The 18,921-nt window shown below is 42.3% G+C and overlaps 1 protein-coding gene across 1 annotated transcript in view; it reads right to left on the bottom strand.

Annotated features, from left to right (window-relative positions):
* CADPS (calcium dependent secretion activator) overlaps window positions 1–18,921 on the bottom strand; it is a 238,364-nt gene that overhangs the window by 34,615 nt on the left and 184,828 nt on the right. Inside the window, exons 22-26 of the mRNA XM_019473420.1 lie at window positions 17,888–18,044; window positions 16,748–16,889; window positions 9,988–10,134; window positions 6,713–6,868; window positions 3,674–3,821 (exon numbers count right to left, since the gene is read on the bottom strand). Of these exons, the coding sequence (XP_019328965.1) occupies window positions 3,674–3,821; window positions 6,713–6,868; window positions 9,988–10,134; window positions 16,748–16,889; window positions 17,888–18,044 (750 nt within the window). The remainder of the gene's footprint in view (window positions 1–3,673; window positions 3,822–6,712; window positions 6,869–9,987; window positions 10,135–16,747; window positions 16,890–17,887; window positions 18,045–18,921) is intronic.

Raw genomic sequence — 18,921 nt, 5'->3', positions numbered from 1 at the left:
GGGAAGCTGAAAAGTCCTTGACTAGTGTAAGCACTGCTCAGCAACAACTAAAATATCGGTGTGTTATCAACATTGTTCTCACCCTAAATCCAAAACACAGCCCTGTACCAGCTACTGGGAAGAAAATTAACTCTATCCCAGCTGAAACCAGGACATGGGGGTGTCTTCCCCATGATGTTTTCCTTCTGCTGCTGCATTTTCTGTGTGCGTGGAAGACCTCGCAACCAAGGATATAGCTAACTGCTTTCATTGGGGAAATCACGAGTTTTAACTCAAAAATGGCTAGCTACATGCAAAATAATACACTGTGAAATGCACTGACCAATGCTTTTTCAATTAAAGGCTTGTTTAAAAAGCAAATAAGAGCCCTGATGGAATAAAACCACAGCTCTGAGAGCAGGAGAGGACCCTGTGCACGCACCAAGGTGGTGCTGGTAGGACTCTGACCGCTCGTTCCCATTGCAGCCGCAATCCCTGGGGCAGACTCAGACCCGGTGCCAGGGCCAGCGACTGTGCAGAATAGGGCCCAGGAGGCTGTGGGTCCTGCCCCGGGCAGCCGCAGCGATGTGCACCCAGTGCCGCCCGCGCTGCAGCCCCAGCTCCACCTCGGGAAGACGAGCCCCGGCCAGGATGGGGTCAGAGAAGGCAGCAGTTTGGAAAACGACTGCCTGGTGCTGCTTTCCCAGATGCCTGGCTCGTAAACCAGTGTTTCCAACAGCTCCTTCTACATTTCTTACAAAAACACCCAAGGTTAAAGATCGCATAACTGGTTTGCTTTACCCAGCATAGCCCCCACTTTTGATCGAGTTCATCGCAGCTTTCTATTAGCTCAATTATTGCAATCCATAATCAGTGCACCACAATGATTCAACTTGACTTTATGTGATGAGTATCTTGCCTTGTCATGTAACAGATTGTGTGTACGTTGTATTTCTCTAAGGACCATCTGACCTTAGATATTAAATAGAAACATACTAGACCAACTGAGAAACATTTAATACATACATTTATCCCCTTAGATGTATTAAAAATTCAGAGGAAAAATAAATATTTAAGATGGTAAAGTATGTTTACCAAATGTTTTAACAGCTGCCTTTAGAGACAAGGAAATGGAAATGAAATGATGGGTGTTTGTTTCACAGGGTAATGCTCGCAAAATGCATTCAAGTATCTGTTAAAGTGAGCGTAACTGAAGGTAGACTTAAAGGGAAGGCCATTGGGGTGGGAGGGAAACCGCAGGAGCGAGGTCAAGTAACGTGTCGAGAGAGCCTCTGCTCACGTGCAGCTTGGACTGTCAGAAAAATCAGTGGTTTGTTTCTAATCAAAATGTCTTCTCCAGCTAGGTCTGGGCAAACGCCCCTGCCTGAGCACCGCGGTGGGCAGTTTGAGCCCTTTTTGCTGCTTTTGAACTGTCTGCAAAGGGACCATGTATTTTAGGAACCATGCGGCGGCTGCGGCACTGAGGGAGGGTCCCGTCAGCGAGGAGCGCCTGTCCCTCCCTCCCTGTCCATCCCTCCCCAGCGGGGCTGCAGGCAGCCACGCACCGGGGACGGGGAGACAGAGGGACTCAACGATGCACAGACCCAGCTCCCCGAACTATGGAGGAAGACACGGGCTTGAAACCCGGTTTCTCACTCCTCTACTGTCTATCTGACTGTCTCATCATTTCCACCGGGGACTGGAAGAGGTGGGGTGGCATTTTGTCCTCCCCTCACGGGCTGTAACGACATATCTATATCCTAGCCTTTACCCCCTGAGCATGACCATCTCGGCGCACAGGTTTAGCCAGCTTCAAGAAGAGGAGATGGAGGTAGCTGAAATATGGAGTGCCACGAGCGAATGGAGGGGGAGGTAGGAACACTCATTAAAAGGAAGAAAAGAAAAAGGGAAGGTGTATAAAATTCTGCAGCCCTAAATGGTAACTTATGCACCGATAATTTACATCTGCTTTACAGGTCTATTAGTTCAGCTATCTGTTAAAAACCTCATGCCCCAGCAACTGCTGCTTGCCACAGGAGTTAGGCTGTCTCCAAGCTGCTGTACCAAACATCTTCTTGAAGCGGCACAGGCAGATTTGCAGAGCTAATGCCCACTGCAGCTGAGGACAGCGGAGAAACAACTGCACTGCTGCCCGCTCCCCTCTCACTTGCAATTTGACTTAGGCCGAATGTGCAACGTGACTGATGCTCAAAATTTGGAGGAAACTGTGGCAAGCACAGAGCATCACAAGTTAGCATGGAAAGATGCAGCGAGTGCCTGGTCACACTATATCCAGATGCAGCTGATATTATCAGTCTTGTGCCATCTAAATACTTAACCTGACAGTTTTATGAATGTAATGAGCTTGCTCTGTCATGATATCGGAGTCTGCTTGATCTCCAAAATGTCCCTTTCCCCAGGGACTGTGCTAGTATAATGCGCAATGGTTTGATCCTGGTTTGCAGCAGGGAGCATCGCAACCATGGCCCTTCCTGGCTGACGGGGCGCTGCCAGGGCAGATGTTGCAGCAGCTGCGGGCTGAGGGATTTGGGAAGATAAATGGGTATGAATACAGAACAGAAAATGGTAGAGAAGTTCATGTCCAGGCTCGGACAACAAAAGCCCACTCAAGATCTGCCTCAGCTGACCTGGAAGATGAAGGAAGAACCTGATGACGAGCAGTTTGAAACCTCTCTTGCAAGGTGACTGTCACAAATACAATGTCATAACTGAAATATATATAAGAAAAATAAAAAGAACAGCTGGGTCTGATCCAAACACCACTGACATCAGGGCAAGGATCCCTGCTGCACCCAGTGGCCTTTGGAGCAAGTCCTCTCAAGAGGAACAGGGTGAGGTAAATAACTGAAAAAAACCCAAACAACCAACTTGCAATGGTTCACTGCAAGATCTGACCATGGAAAGCTGTAGCGAAAGGGCTTATCTAGGAAATGCTGACAAGCGGCAGGATAGGACAGCCAAACAGTATTTGTGAATTTATTCTAGACTGATATGGGAATATTTAATTTGGCTTGAAGCCGCTGTAGCAAAATGATCATTATGATGCATTTAATCTAGTCCAATTTACCATGAAGCAACTATGGCTTCAGAAGAAAAAATGTATCAGCAATTAATTAAAACAGGTTTGTTGTTTGGCAACTTGAGTCATTAAGAACCTGGAAATCCAGGATCATCAAGCTTGCTGATTATAGCCAGTACTCAAGGAAGTCACAGCAGCTGGAATGTCGATCTACTTTTTGAAGTTATCTATTTTGGTGTTTTGTTTTGTTCTTTTTTTTTTCCTTAAAAGCATCACAGCAACAACTTGGCACTTCTGTTTTCCTTATGTTTGTCTACAGAAAATAGTCATACATAGAAAGTGTGTTGCCGACACCTGGCTCCAAGGTGCAGTTAATGACTCAATATATATGGTCATCATGCATCAAGCAAGCTTAAGAGATACCTTATGCACGCCACAGTCGTTGCAAAAAGTCACTCCTAAGTGACAGGGATTCCGGATGTTTGTATTCATTAAATTTATTTGAGAGCAACCCCCTGCATATTCATCTGCACACTCTATATGGAAGGCTAAATTCACAACCGATATAACGCCTCTGAAACTAGCACAACAGGAGATAGGAAATTTCATGACATCGCCTTTAAAAGCTGTGAAGGGAAGAACCTGCATTTTTACCTCTTGGCCCATTTCCATACTGCAAAGCTTTGTTGACTGAGCTTTGGCATCCACCATGACATTAAACATGGTGCATATTGATTGAGGGACTCGGAAATCTGTTGATCGGCTGGTTTTCTGCAGCTTTACTTCAAATGCAATCCTGGTTCTGTTAAGGAAAAGAGAAAAAGATGTTTCAGTTGCTTTTTAACATACTGAAGCTAATAATAATGTGAAACAATACTGAGAAGAGTTCAACAAACCAGAAAGCCGAATGCTGCTGGGAGTGTTATAGTGCAATTGTTACAAATTCGCTTTTACTAAAAATGATTTTCCAGTTTAAAAAGAAACCCACTTTCCAGAATACACACTATTTATAAAGTGTGCAACAGTTTCAGGGAAACTATGACTTCCTCATGCTTGATAAACAGTGTGATGATGTTACAAACAGCAGTGTCAATGTACACCTATAATTTGGTTGCATTAGCTGATTTATAACCACAGACAAATAGCAAGCCTGACGCATTAAAGGAAGCTCCTATTGCTCCACGATATCAACTACAAATAACAGAAGCTCGTTCATTGCTTGACTGAAAGGACATTGCCAGATCATTGCATTTTTAGGTCTACTTGATTTCATTTGCTTGCTGAAAGTTCCTGATTGTCTCATAAATTCATAGCAGTAGTTTCCCTGAAGCATACATACTCACCAGAATACATCTGAAAAATGTGCATGGGTGCAGTCGTGCACATACGAACACACACACAGGCATCGCACGAGCCCGCACCTCACGGCTCTCCTGAGGTTTCACTGAGCTCAAATTTGACATCCCTGGCAGTTACAAACCATGTTACACCAAGAGCTTTGTTGGGCCAAAGACTACAGGATTTGATCCCGTGTCGTATTTTAAAATGCCAAGGCACCTGTGACTCTAACATGGGGAGTACTCTGCAATACGGTGGGCATTGCCTTGCCTTTCTTTGGAGCCCCTCTGCAGATTCCTGAGGTACTTTACTAATCCAGCCTAACACAGAACAATTATCACATCAGACAGAATCTGCCAACAAATTAACATAGAAGCTTCAATTTAGAAATGACAAATAATATCAGCTGCAGCTCAGGAATAATTCTGATCTTGAAAGATCCCCCAAGGGTTATGCAAATGAAAACTCATTTACAAACGTGAAACTCCCATTCTTGGGATGAGATCTGAGCTGGTACATAGGTCCTCCTGCCCGGATTTATTAGCGGAACAGGCCTTCCTTGCAAGGGCTGCTTTCCTGACAGCACCGAAATACAACCAAGTGTGGAAGGCGGGGTGGCTCCTCCATGGTATTCAACAGTTCAGAGACAGACGTGAAGAAAAATGTTGTGTCAAACTGAAATTGCTAAAGAAACCTTAGCCAGGCCCTGTTTGCAGGTGATATAAATAGGGAAGGCAGCATATTGGTTTACATCAGCAGTGGCATTTGAACTGATTTAATTACCAGTGCCAGATTTAGCCTGGACTCGGGGACTAGAATCTTGATAATTACTGAAAGGACCCAAAGTGACTGGGATTTTCCATCTCCTCGCAGAGATGAGCATGTTCCTACTTACTTATGCTCAGAACCATTATATATAGTCACACCACTACAAGCTGGGCCAGGTTTTTACAGAGGGGCAACATATTTGTAGAAAGGTTGAAGCAGTTGGGAAAAAAAACCCCGGCTTTCAGGCACACAAGCCCTTCTTCAGATGTACCTGGAAACTTGCTTATTTCTCCCAGTTATCTCAGTTGAGCTAACCTGGTCTGATTTCTATAGATCATCGCAGCTATGACTGCACTGCAGGTGTGGCAAAGGTGCCTTGGTTCCAATTTAAAAAAAAAAAAAAGAGAAAATAAGTGTTTTGCTGGTGGTGCTGGGGGCAGAGCAGAGAGCAGAGCTCCAGCACTGGCTTTGCTCCTAAAGGATGGTCTGACAACTGGAGGACAACTGAAGCTCAGCGTTCATGCCAGCCAAAGGACCAAAGATGAGCTGCCGCGATAAAGGGGGACTTGCTCAATGCCAAAGACATCACGACCATCTCATTGCACTGAAAATGTACTGGGTTTAATTCCAGAGCAAGCCTTGAGCTGTCTGGTTTCCAGCGGGCGAGCCTCCTGCCTACATCTGGGGGACCGGACGTGCCTTCTCCTACGGTGGTGTTGCATATCCAGACTGCGAGGAACGTGCGAACAATAAACGCCACGCTTGCGCTTGCAGAGTGGCCAGGCAATTGTGGTACAGAACAGCCACATCACACATTGCAGCTAATATTAGCATCTACCAGCTGTATTTGGCAACCATTTTTCCTTTGGTTTGTCTCTTTGTCTATTAATTTCTGCAAAATGGAATGCAAAGTTCATTTCTTCCTCCTGCCTCATTACCTCTGATGCCAAATAGAGGTATTGGAAATTACCTTGGAAAGGTTAGAAATTTAACTGTAACATTTTGTTTTCAAGATGACAGCTGCCTGTATGTTTAAAAGTTTTTTAAGGAAACCTCTCTGTTTTGGAAGATCTGCAGGTGAGTATCCTATAATGTGGCTGATGATACAACAGCTTTTCTCGATCGACAGCAGGTGTGAAGCCTGTGTGCCAAGCTACACAATATCCCCTTTCTGGGATCACTTTTTTGCTTGTTTTTTCACGTATCTGTGTTTTTTAGGTGGGTGCTGGGATCTTACTTAGGGCTATGCCTTCAGCACTCAACCCCACCAACACCAAACTGCATTTACAAAGACTTGATCTCACGTGCGGCACGGAAAATAAGCAACATCCCATAAAGCTTGAAAGAATGGGTGATTATTGTGAATATGCACTCTCCAGAGTCTCAACAGAGAAGTGCTTGCTTGGGAGAGTCCACAATTCACAGCAATAGGGTGGCTTTCCACCACGCCTGTGCTGGGCAGAGGTGAGCTGGGGTCACTAATAAATGGTGGTTGAAGCGAAGCTTCATTGATAATAAGACAGAAAAAACCATTGCATCCTGTGAGCTCCTATGAGAAACGTAACTATTTTGCTCATGGGCACGTACCTTTTCACGCAGGACTCAATCATGTCACTCGCCATAAGCTTCAAGCGTTGCTCTAAGTGTTTTCCAAACTCCTCCTCAGGCCAGTGCAAATCCCGAATGAAGGTCTGTAGGGCATCAAGTTTCCAGAACAGATCTTCCGAGGTGCCTGATCCATTGCTGGCAGGGCAAAATGAGAACAAAAGTCATAAGTGGCATCAGGCTCTTTGTAACCTGATGTGGAGACCATTCCTGCAACAAGTGTAGAGCAGACAGTAGTTTCATACACAGGACAACGCTGGCAATCTCCACCATCAGGATTTTGAGTTTTACCATACAGTTGCCTAATCTACCTTGCTGTCATCACCCACAAAACTTTCCAGACCAGATGAGTAAGACAACATTATGAGTTACACATATTAACGGGAAGAATGTGTGTATGGTAAAAATCAGCCTTAGTTAATAACCACATTAACGTATGTGATTATTAAGAATTAAGGCCAGAAATAGTGGTAGAAAATCCTTGATCAGTAATAACTGCCATACTAGATCGTATGCCGTTATTAAGATTTAGGGTTTCATGCAATTCTCCCCCCTCCGAATTATATCTGGAGTTTGCCTTGTCCCCCCAAGTGAGGCCCCGTTTCCAGGTAAGGGACAGTGCTAACAAGTGGTGAGCGAGGACACGCTTTATCTCTTGAACAGCTGAAAAAAAATCGGGGTAAGTCAATTGAGCTAAGGGCACTAGACATCTCATATCCAGGAGTTTTGGCAGGATTGACCGCTGCACCTTTTCACAGAGCCGCCTCTTGCAAAGGCATCTATAGAACAACAAATTTCCATTTTTTTAAAATTTATTTTGCAACATCTTTGGTCTGTCACAAAACTCTGACTTTCTCTCCCAAGCGTATATTCTCATACCCACACCCCTGCCCAGATGGAAGTCTTTGGTCCTGCAGTGTGTAGCTACACCGGTTCTTTTCACAGTATAATTCTATCTCAAACCTCCACTTACAGAATAGAAATACAGAACTGGATTGTGCTCTGTTTGTGCAGAGAAATTTATGCATCCATAACCCTTTTCTCTCCCTCTCTCCTTCTCCCTCACGTTTTTTCAAAACAATTACCAAGGGAGCTTCAAGAGTTTCAACCCCCTCCTCGCATACCACTAATGCTAACACGGTAATTTATAAGATATTTAACACACCATGCATTACCACTGGTGCTGACATCATCTATAGAAACAGATGAGGGAGGGTGTTTCTATTGTGACAGATGCCAGCTGCATTGAGTTAATGCTAGAGGAAACTGGAGCTAATGCACACACGGCTACTGCAAGGTGAGAACCGTAGTCCCAACATGCTAGAGGGGTCCTGCGGGGTCCTGTGCTAACAGAGTTAACGAGATAAAGAATGAATCGTCTCGGTTGTAGGAGAAACGTATCTGACACTAAGCAACAGGTAACATGTCCTTGATGGAGGGGAAGGGTGAGTAAAAGGAAACCAGGGACATGAAAAGATAAAGAATCAGGCATTTCCTTTAACCAGGGGACCAGTTTGTACAACAGTCTCAAGTGTTCAGCTACCGCCAGTTTTGAGCTGCGCCTGGTTCAAACCTGTGCTTGGGTATAAATAAGCTTTAACAGTCTAAACCCAGTTTTGGAACGGCATGAATTTATGTTTTAAATAATTAAATACATACAAATAGAGTAATTGGTATTTACTACAGCAACATTATGACATCCATTTGGTTCCAAAATTTTAAAAGTATTATTCTTGGTCTTTTTTTCACTTTTGATTAGGGCTCCATGCAAGTAAACAATATAGTATATTCATTTCCAAGATGCACTGTTAATATTTTGCTTGTGAGCACCACAATTACTCTGATCACGCAGGCAGCTTGCAATATACCATTGATGCTCAAGCATTTTCAGAGGGATTATCCAATTTTCTGCCATGACATGATTCTTATCTTTTCAAGGGCAATACCACAAAAGCATGCACAGAGAAAGATTAAAACTTTCAAGTACTCTTTACAGACAACTGCCTAAGCTAGCCTTTAATATAGCTATCTTAGCATGAATATGAGTTGTATAACTTTGAAACATAAATGACCATGCTAGTATTTAAAAAGTTTTAAAAATCTATTAAAAAGTCAAACATCAGTGTTTGCTTTACTTTGGTTCGTTACCACTGCCCTGCAATACAGCCTGTGCGAGGCTAATGGCAGAGGCATTTTGGTGGACTCCAGGTGTAGATGTAATCGAGGGTGTTTCAGTAACAGCGAAGGGGGTAGTTTTGGGGGGCTTCTTCAGTTTTATCTTTTAAGCGAGAAGGTAGGGAAAAAGCAACACATCTGTGTAGTGCTGGCTGGGACCATCCTGTGCCAACCCTAAATAACCCTCTAGGAATTTGGATGCAGAACTGGCAAGATCTCAGTTCCTGTGCTAGGACGTCTCGGGAGATGAGCTACCTCAAATGCCAAGATTCAGGTTTAGCCCACTGTGTACCACCCTCCACACTGCTTGGTGGCCGGGACTTTTAAGGGAAATCTGCTATAAAAACTCGCCTAATCTGTGCTCGGGATTTGCGGTATGTCTCCCCTGAGCTCCACCCGTGCACCCTGGGATGCTCGGACAGTGACCTGGGAGCACAAGACTCCTACAGATTGACTGCTTTGACACTGTGCCCGATTTTCCAGCCCATAATCTAAAGCTCAAGTATCTTTCTTTATTTGGCCATGGCATTATTCAGGCTGTAATGATGGCTATGGAGCTTTAACTGCTCTCTGGGGCCTCCCCCAACATGAATAAGAATTGTTGCAGGGTGTTCCTCTTTCTGTTTCATCAAAATCAAGACAAAAATTATTATCTGGGAAATGCGGAGCTTCCATTAAATAAAATTCACTTTTAGATCTACATCTGGTCCACAGAAATTGGTTGACTGGCACTGAAATTGGTTCATCTTCTCTTTTGGACAAAACTCTTTGCTGAGACACATAATGTCACATTATAAGCTCTGTGGTTCGTACGTTCAGACCATGTCCCATTGTCGACAGCTATTTTGTAAAGCAAGATACTTGCTCAAACTCTCAGTGGGAGTAAGAAAAATTTTGAAGATTTATACAAAAAAAACCCTCAAAATACACATGCCAGAAATTCACTCGTGTCTCATTCAGAAAATGTCTAATTAACTGTATCACTCTTTAAAGTTTTATATAATGCACAGAAACAAACAATACATATCCATGCCAAGATTACTTTAAATTTAAATGAGATCTAATTTGAACTGAATACACACTCAGAATCATAAATAGCAGCCATCCATGACGGTGCAGAAAAGCTAGGCATTTGTGGGATGCCTAGTGGGATGTTAACTGGTAGATTTGGTACTTTAGGGAGATTCACATTTGGTAGATTCACATTGGGCAGATTACTTGTTAAACTCCTGTGGAAGAAACAGACAGAAAGAAAAAATACCATAACAGTGACAATGCAGATGTAGCAGAAGCACGTGACACTCATAAACAAATCTGCAAAGTTCACAGCACGAAGACAGTTAAAAAACTAAAGCAAAACATTTCAGAAGGAAGCATGAGTAATGGAAGCTTAAGTGTACTGGGTTTGCAGTCTGCAATAAAAAGCAAGTTACTTAAAAAAAAACAGAATGAAAAGAAGAATCACAAGGTAGCAAATTAACAGAGTACTCAAACACCCACAGAAAATAACTCCAGCTTCAAGTCCTGATACCATTTCAGAGCGCAGAGAGCAGCGTTTCCTCGGAAAAATTTCTCTCCTAAGGAAGCGAGTCTCAGTTCTTACACACTCAGTTAGGCTGGATGAAAGAGCTAAACTGAGAGATCTACTAGAGAATTGGGATTCAAAATAATAAACAGAGAGTTTCAAATTCCAGCCATGCAGAAGTCCATAAGAGTTCTTCTTGCCACCAAATTCTATGGAGTCAGGATTTCACTCCAAAACTTCTCTGTTTATTTTGTACTCTACAAATAACAAAGATGTGCCTGCTAATCTGGAGCAATGAAATGGTGAACCACAAGGTTCTTCCTCAGTGAAGACTTGTGCCCTGATCTTGCCCTTGCATTCCTGGGTGCGGAGAAAATGGGTCCTGCAGGTTGCCCAGCTCTACATACGTGCACTGTGAATGAATGGCACTTAATAAATCCAGTATGTGAATATTACTTGACTGGAAATGGGTGATTAAGACATTCAAAGGTTAATTTATGAAGCATGTGTACTTGGGCATCATGACTTCAATAATTATTTTCAGACATGCAACTGTTATGCAAATAGAGATCTTTTAAAAGTTGGCTAGTGTATTAACTTAATGCGACATACTCTCCTGAAACAATGTGCGGTGTGTAACAGCACCGCATGCCCAAAGTTTGCAAACCACCCTGACTTATTTCAGTGTGCTAGGTCTCTCGATGTTATAATTGGTCTAATTGTGTTTTAATGAGTATCTCATCACAGTTATATTTTACATGCACAATAAAAATGTCATGGGATTTGGGAAAAGAAGCGAGTTTCAGAGGTGTATCTTGTTCCTGCCTTAATCCAGTCATGCTGTATGGCACACTGGGACACAATCCATAGATGGTTTTACAGTCCCATTTGAGGAACAAAACCAGATGCTTTGACACCGTTTTCACTGGATCATTATTTGGGCTCAGTGAAAATGGAATCAGGACTTCAGGATTTCAGCTTCACCCTGCACTGCTGAAGCTACTGGAAGCTTTTCTATGGATATGCATGGACACAATTTCAGCATTCAAACTTCCCTGCTCTCAGTGACTGCACCAGGACATGCCACCTTAGGAGGTCTCTCCCATTCCCCTGGATTAAATCAGTTACTGTACAGGCAGCATTATCTGGACTCTTGGAAAACTATCAAATTATACACTATGTCTTTCAAGGCATATTAAAATCTTAGCAACTTCCTTGAGTCATATTTTAAACTCCATTTCTTACTGCAAGTTTTATATATCAAAACCCAGAGTAATGGAATTGAGCTGGCTATACTGAATACGTTTCCTAACGCAACAGAAGATTTGAACCACATCTCTGCAAGAGCTCAGCTCGTCATTGGTGTCAAGTCTTAGGGAATAGACTTTATCCTCATTCTCCCTTTGTGAATAAAATCCCTTGTTGGGGAGGAAAACCACAATCCAAAGTCTTTTTCTAGTGAAAAAAAAAAAGTATGTTCTTGTTTTCTTTTGTTTCTGTGATTCTTAGTAGATTTGACTTCACGCGCTCTGCTTGTTCTCTTTGTTAGGCAGTAAGCAGATACGAGAATTTACTAACGTAACAAAGCTGTCCATTGTTTCCATTCATACTGTATCTGCTATTAAGATGATATGATTATTGAATGAGACACAGACTCCATAGTGATTGAGAGTGTTAAATCTTCAGAAATGGCAGTGCATGTGGTTAGATACTGATATGGAATAAATAAAGAAATAGCAAGAGGTGGACAACATATAAATGTATAAGGAAAAGCAACTTAAATAACTTAGCCAGATGGTAAATACATAAATCAGAGGACCTTTGGTTTTAATATTAAAATTCAAGAAGTGACAGTGTTATATTAATAAAAACACTGTATTAATAAAATATGACTTCTAGAGTAAACAGTATACTATATTCACACGGAAACATATTTCTTTTATACAACACATTATTTTGCTGATGCAAGGATATGTTGCAAGAATAAGTTAGTACTCTTAAAACAAAACAAAACAGCAAAATAATGGAGTATATTATGTTAACATACAGTAACTAATTTTAAAAATATTCTCCTGAATTGACATGCACAGTTTTGCAGGTTCAACCGATCTAATTATCTGACTAACAGTTGCAGTGAGACCTGTAAAAAATGATTAATATTACCAACAAATGTTCCAGCCTGCAGTTGCTCAGACCATAAAACTACAGGTCCAAGATGAGAAACTGTTTCTAGAAGTCAGCCATGCCTATTTAATATAGATGGCTAAATATAACCTCAGCCATCAGGCAGGGAATGTGGGCATTTGCATCAACAAGATGAGGGCTGTCTGATTTAAGACGACTCAGCTTCAGGACTGGATCCTGATATGTTTGATAAAAGACACACACTCTGGAGCTGTACTGCTTGTTTTCTTGGCTTCTTCTGATTCACCCCCGTTTGTGTCTGGTAGCTGTGTAAATGGCTTTCACCTGTACTGTCTGCTGGGAAATTCCCAGTGCAAACAGACTGGCAACATACCCCTGGACAACATCCCAACGCTCACACTGTACTGTAGCACCGATCACAGAAAAAAAGTCCAATTGCACAGGGGCTGCTCCTGGAGAGCTGCCCTAGTACTGAAAGGAGGGCAGAAAAATCATAGTATTTTTACTGAGTTGTCCCCTGGCTTCAGAACAGAGCTAAACGAGAGCCTTGTCCATACTTACACGCTCACTTCCTATGGGAAGCCTGAAATGATTTAGTGATGGAAGACGCAAACGCCTGTCTCTTCCATCACTATAAATGCTTACAACCTTACTGCCTAGGCTGAGCAAATGCTCAAGAGCAAATCTTTTCACAAAAGCCTTGATGTGAAGCAAAGAGCTTGATAGTGAAGTAGGCAGTCAAATCTGTGCTCTTCCTCTGACTGACACCCAGAATAGTAACAAAGATACTCATTTTCACTACAACGGTGCTTCTTTTAAGGGGAAAAATTTTTCACTAGCATTTTGTAGTAGTACAACCTTATAAAACGATTAGTTTAATCATACTGTTCAAGTTCTTACACTAATGTTACATTTATAAATAGTTTGCAAAGGGTTAGTGAGCAATTAATAGATGCTAAAGCCAGGACTACAGTGCGGTAGAGACAGCCATAGGTCAATGAGTAACGTCCTAGTCAAGCGATTGAAACCGGTTGTCATTGCACCAGCTTTAGCATTTGCTCAAAAAGATCTTTCAACACAGACACACACACAGAGACGCACACACACACGTACGTGTCTGCTGGCTGCAAGATAAATCAGTGTTCTCTGAGAAGCCAGCATGAAAAAAAACCCATTGCAAACCCTACTTTTCCAAGACCTCTCAACTCACCAGAGAACAGACCTACTCTGTATCCTCCGTATTTGGATGACTGTGCGAAGGACAAGTGTTCCACATTTCTCTGCGTGGATTCATACAAGCACACCAGCTGCTCTAGCTATAGGGCACGGACCCCCTGTAAATTCAGCAGCTCTGCAGAGGCAGATTACATAGCCCTCATGAGCACATTACATCGATCCTTTTCCCCCCCATGTTTTCAATACTTAACAGTATCTCTCTCACTGAGATTTCTATACCTAACTCCTTGTAGCATAAGGTGCAGAGTATTCAGCAATGAAAATAGAAGAAATACATGCTTGCAAACTGCCATCTGGTCAGGTTATGGAGGGCTACATATTTCATCCTTGATTGCAAGCACAAGCATAGAGAAACCCTTTCAAAAGATTCTGTGTTGTGGAATAATTTCTTGGTTAACAGGAGATAATGAGATTTCCTTCTCACAATTCACTGTAGAGATCCAAAGCAGGACAACAGTAAGCTCGGTGGAACGGACAGCCACGATGATCTACCTTTTCTGGCCAACCTGAAGGCCTTTCTTCAAAGCAGAGGAAAGCCATGGAAAAACATACTGCACTGTTCCCAATTCCCAAAAAGCTCTGCTGGAGAGGTGGCAATGGAAGGCCATGACTTGGATGGGAATTGGCTGGTCCAAACCATTTGAGAACCAATGGTCAAAAATTCAACTGTGCTGCAGTATGGACATGTGGGGGGGGGGAGAAGGAGGTAGGTACATGAGGGCAAATCGAGCAAAGTAAGTCTCTGACCCGAGTTCTTCTGCAAGTTCACTGTCAATCAGACAAAGAGGAGCAGGTGGTCTGCCCAGGAGGCAAAAGATGAAGATGCCTTAACATTTAGTTCTGAACAGCGCATCCAAACTGTCATAAGATCCTAGGAACGACACCCCTCTTTTCCCTTACACAGTATGTGCCACCCTCTGTGCGTTCGCTGGTATCTTCCTTTGCCGGGTCACATCGCGTTAAGCCAGCATTTGCAACTCGCACTTTTGTGTGCGAGACACAAGAACAAAATACCAACTAGTGAAAAAAAAAACAAACCCGGAGTGCATCTTTTCACCAGATGGACACAAGTTTCTTGTGAAAAGCACCCACTTTCCTGCTGGAAGAAATCTTTTAAGTACCCAAGTCTGTAAGACAGATAGTCCATCCTGGGCTTTTGCTTGAAACTGCAACGCTCAAAGCACTCTGTAACTGGAACTCCAGAAGGGCATAACCATTACAAGAGAACTAAGAAAAGACCTTTTATAACTATCAAAGATAACTTGAAAATGATAGATAATGGCATTCCCAGGGACAAAGCATTCTGACAGCCAAGTACTTATGGACATCTATAGTTAAGCCACAAAAGTCATTAAAAGCCAAAATAATGTCAGCTTCTGGCAAAAGAAAAAAGCAGAACAAATTGCTTATTGACTGCTCGACTGAGGTGGACAGGTACACAGAGTTAACTGCCTCTGTTTCGTAACACACAAGGAAATACAAACATATTCATTACTAAAGCAGAGCTCTGAAACTCAAGTTAATGCTAACTTCGAAGTGCAATTCTGCTTGAAGGAGTGGCTGTAAAAATGGCATTCTCCTACTCGAAAGATCTATTTCTTGTATGTTTTCTGGGTCACATCTGCTTATTTGAAACAAGATTTTTTAGGATTTTTAATCCTGTTAGCCTGCAGACCAAAGACAGCAAATGGAAAGTGAGAGAGAATCCTGAATGCCAGCCACTTAACCCCACTCAAAACAGAGGGGATGATCAGGTGTCAAGAAAAGGCCTGAGATTTGGCAGGCAGAATCCTTACGGATGCTGAGGATGCACAAGAAAGAAAGAAAGGAAAAAACCTGGGTACTCAGACTCCAGGTTGCATATGGGAGGCTGGCTGCCGAACAAAATCTCTTTTCCTTGTAAACGGAACATATTTGGTGTGAAAAGTCCGGAAAGACCACACGTTCTTTTATACAGCAACCTCTGAGAGTGCAGTGACACTTAACTTTGCCTAGAGAATCACAAAAAAAGCAGGGAAAATAGTCCTTCCAGAGGTCACCTGGTCTGAATCCCCTGTCTGAGCCACCAGCAGACTCATGCTGTTTGCAAAGGGTTGATCTTTCTCTTTTAATAACTTTATTAGAAGGAAAAGTCAGTTCTTTTCCTTTGCAGGATCTGACTTGGCTTTTTAGAGCAAGCGTGACAGGGTTCAGCAATGCTTCAAAACCTGTGAAATAACAACAGTAATTCAAAGCACATGCCACATTTTTATCATTCACCAGCTCTTGAGTTCAATTTGGGTTTCTCTCAGGCTATTCATTTCTTGCTGGTAAATTCCTAGTTCTCCAAATTTAATAATTGATTCTGCTTGAATCATCTCGCCTATGGTTTCTGCACGCCTAATCCTCCAGGCAAGGGAGCTGGGACCTGGCAGAGCTGCCCTGGGACACAGGGACACGTGCAGCCATCAGCCGCGGGGCTGACGCGAGAAGCGCAACGCTGCACTATCCCTTCACGGGGTGGGTGGAAAAAATGAGTATTGGGAAGAATAAGTACAGCAATGACTCACACAGGTTATAGGGCTGGACTGAACACAGTGAAGCAAGGTTTTTTTGTTCTGAAAAGGAGCTATTTGAGTTCAAAAGCAGCATTGGAAAAGGCCTTTTAGAACGGGATCCAAAAAGCCATGCCAGCTAAGAAGGTTTTCACATTTTCATGCTTCCATGTCCAAAGGCACACGGTTCAAACTGAGGCAGCAATGCATTTCAAAAAGTAAATACCATTTCCCTCATTAACTTGAAAACCCTGAAGAGATCAGGCCTTCTATTTTTAGCATTAAGCTAGAAAATCTAAAGCACTTTCTGCATGTCCAGTCTAATGTTTGCTAATTCATCTCTGTATGAATCTCCATCCATTTGCACCCAAATTCCGATTGTATCAAAGGAGGTTTCCTTACTTTACTGGCTCCCATGACTCCCGCTCAAAGCCCCTGTGAATTGACTGTGCAATTGAGGACTCCATCAGATCGACATATCTAACAACAAGTGGAGCAAACAGGTCTTGGAGGTGTTTGTGGAATTTTCCATTGCACAAATTATCTAGAATAGATAAATAAAAGTATAGTAAGACACTACTGTTACTAAAACCTCTGTAACAAACCACAGCGTGGCACTCATTACACAACGAATTTGTCAGTGAACAGGAAGAAACTTCAAGAACATAACAGAAGCTGGCATCAGGTACCAATGTTCACGACAAAGACAGCAAGAATGGCTTCTTACTCCAAACAAATAAACAGACAATGAATCTTCTTTTCCATTAATGTCAAACTTACAAATACATTATTACTTCCTGTGAATAAAATGGATGTAAGAAATACAGCACGGCAAACATTATGGCTTTTGCAGGTAGGAGAATCATTTCTTCTTTGGTTACTCACTACCATGATGCTGGAAATTGCTCTCTGAGGATGAGTCCCTGGCTTTTTTATGTGGTCGCAGAAAGCTAACTGGGGCCCTGGTCTGGGACCTAACTGAAGGCAATGCCAATTCTGTCACCAGCTCCCCGAGGAGCGGCAAGACCGCTGGGGATAATGCCAAATCCTCACGGGTTTTGAAGGCATGGGCCCACGTGCTTTGGAGAAGAGCCTTATTTCACAAAGCACTATTCTTCTGAACTATTCCTGCTTCCATTCACTTTAATATTTTCCTCCCTTCAATAAAATCTTTTAAAGCAGGGACTGTTTTACTCCATGTTAAATAAATGCAGTACACACATATAAAACGATACACACATTTAATGACAGTGAGATAGAGTACCTAATTCCCTGCTTATCAGGCAGCCATTACCAAGAGGCTTGAGAAGATGAAGCAAAATAAAAGTTCAACTTCTCACCTTCGACTGAGGCATTTGATTTAAGGGGTGTCTGTGTGCTTTTTTTCTAGTGGAAATGGAACAAAATCAAGCTGATGCTAAAGGAGTATGTACAGTAAATCTCTACCCATCTCAGTTCTCTGTGCAGCACGGAGAGGCTGAAAATATTATCAGTAACCTGAGCCGCCCACTGAAAAAGAAATGATCAAAATACAATACATACAGTCACTACGGAGGGAATCGTTTAGAAGCTGGAAGAGCGGAAAGCTGTCCCAGGTGTCTGGGGGTTGCACCTCTAACGCAGCATCCATATCCACTGCAAAGAGTGACAGGAAGGTCTCCGCGTGCTCAACCATTAAGTCTGACCACCAAGCAAAGGCCTTCAGAGTTGGTAGAAAAAGATAATAAAGAAGTAGATTAGTTCTAATAAAGCACAGGGAAAGATGTTAGGCCACATATCTCAAAAAAAGTATGCATCCCATGGAAACTACCTTTATTGTAAAGAGAACAGTGCTTTAAAGTGCTAGCCTGGACAGACAGTGCTAATCACAGGAATTAGGCACCGCTATTTTAATACAAAGGTTTCCTGTAGAGGATCTATTCAGAGCTCCACTGTAAAGGCACGCAGCTGTAATGTGGCAGAGACTGTTTTGTCTGTTCAATTTACAATAAATGACTTCATTCATCTTTAATTATGCTAATTATCAGAAAAATCAACTAATTCTTATTCTAAAGTACAAAAATTTGGGAGTTTCTTCACTGTGCTTGTGGGTTTTCTCCTGTGTTTTTCAACAGTTTAAATTTTATTTGGATTCACTACTTCTATTTGTCTTGAAAAACTAGAAGCCTAAGACATTAAAATCTGTCCTAAATCACTCACACTCTCCTTTAGAGATATTTCAAGCATCACCAATAAAAGTTATTACAGCACTGTTCATTTTACATGGTTAGCTATACACACCCATAGAAACACACTACCACCTTCATAATGCTACTGATTAGGAAACCGATTACAAAGCTCTATTATCGTCTTGAAAAACTAGAAGCCTAAGACATTAAAATCTGTCCTAAATCACTCACACTCTCCTTTAGAGATATTTCAAGCATCACCAATAAAAGTTATTACAGCACTGTTCATTTTACATGGTTAGCTATACACACCCATAGAAACACACTACCACCTTCATAATGCTACTGATTAGGAAACCGATTACAAAGCTCTATTATCCACATGCCAAGATTAAAAAAAAAAAAAAA

Source organism: Aptenodytes forsteri, unplaced genomic scaffold (genome assembly GCF_000699145.1).
Source record: "Aptenodytes forsteri isolate BGI_AS27 unplaced genomic scaffold, ASM69914v1 Scaffold53, whole genome shotgun sequence".
Classification (NCBI taxonomy): domain Eukaryota; kingdom Metazoa; phylum Chordata; class Aves; order Sphenisciformes; family Spheniscidae; genus Aptenodytes; species Aptenodytes forsteri.
Note: the sequence above shows the minus strand (reverse complement) of the source record. Positions and strands in the feature narration are given on the sequence as shown.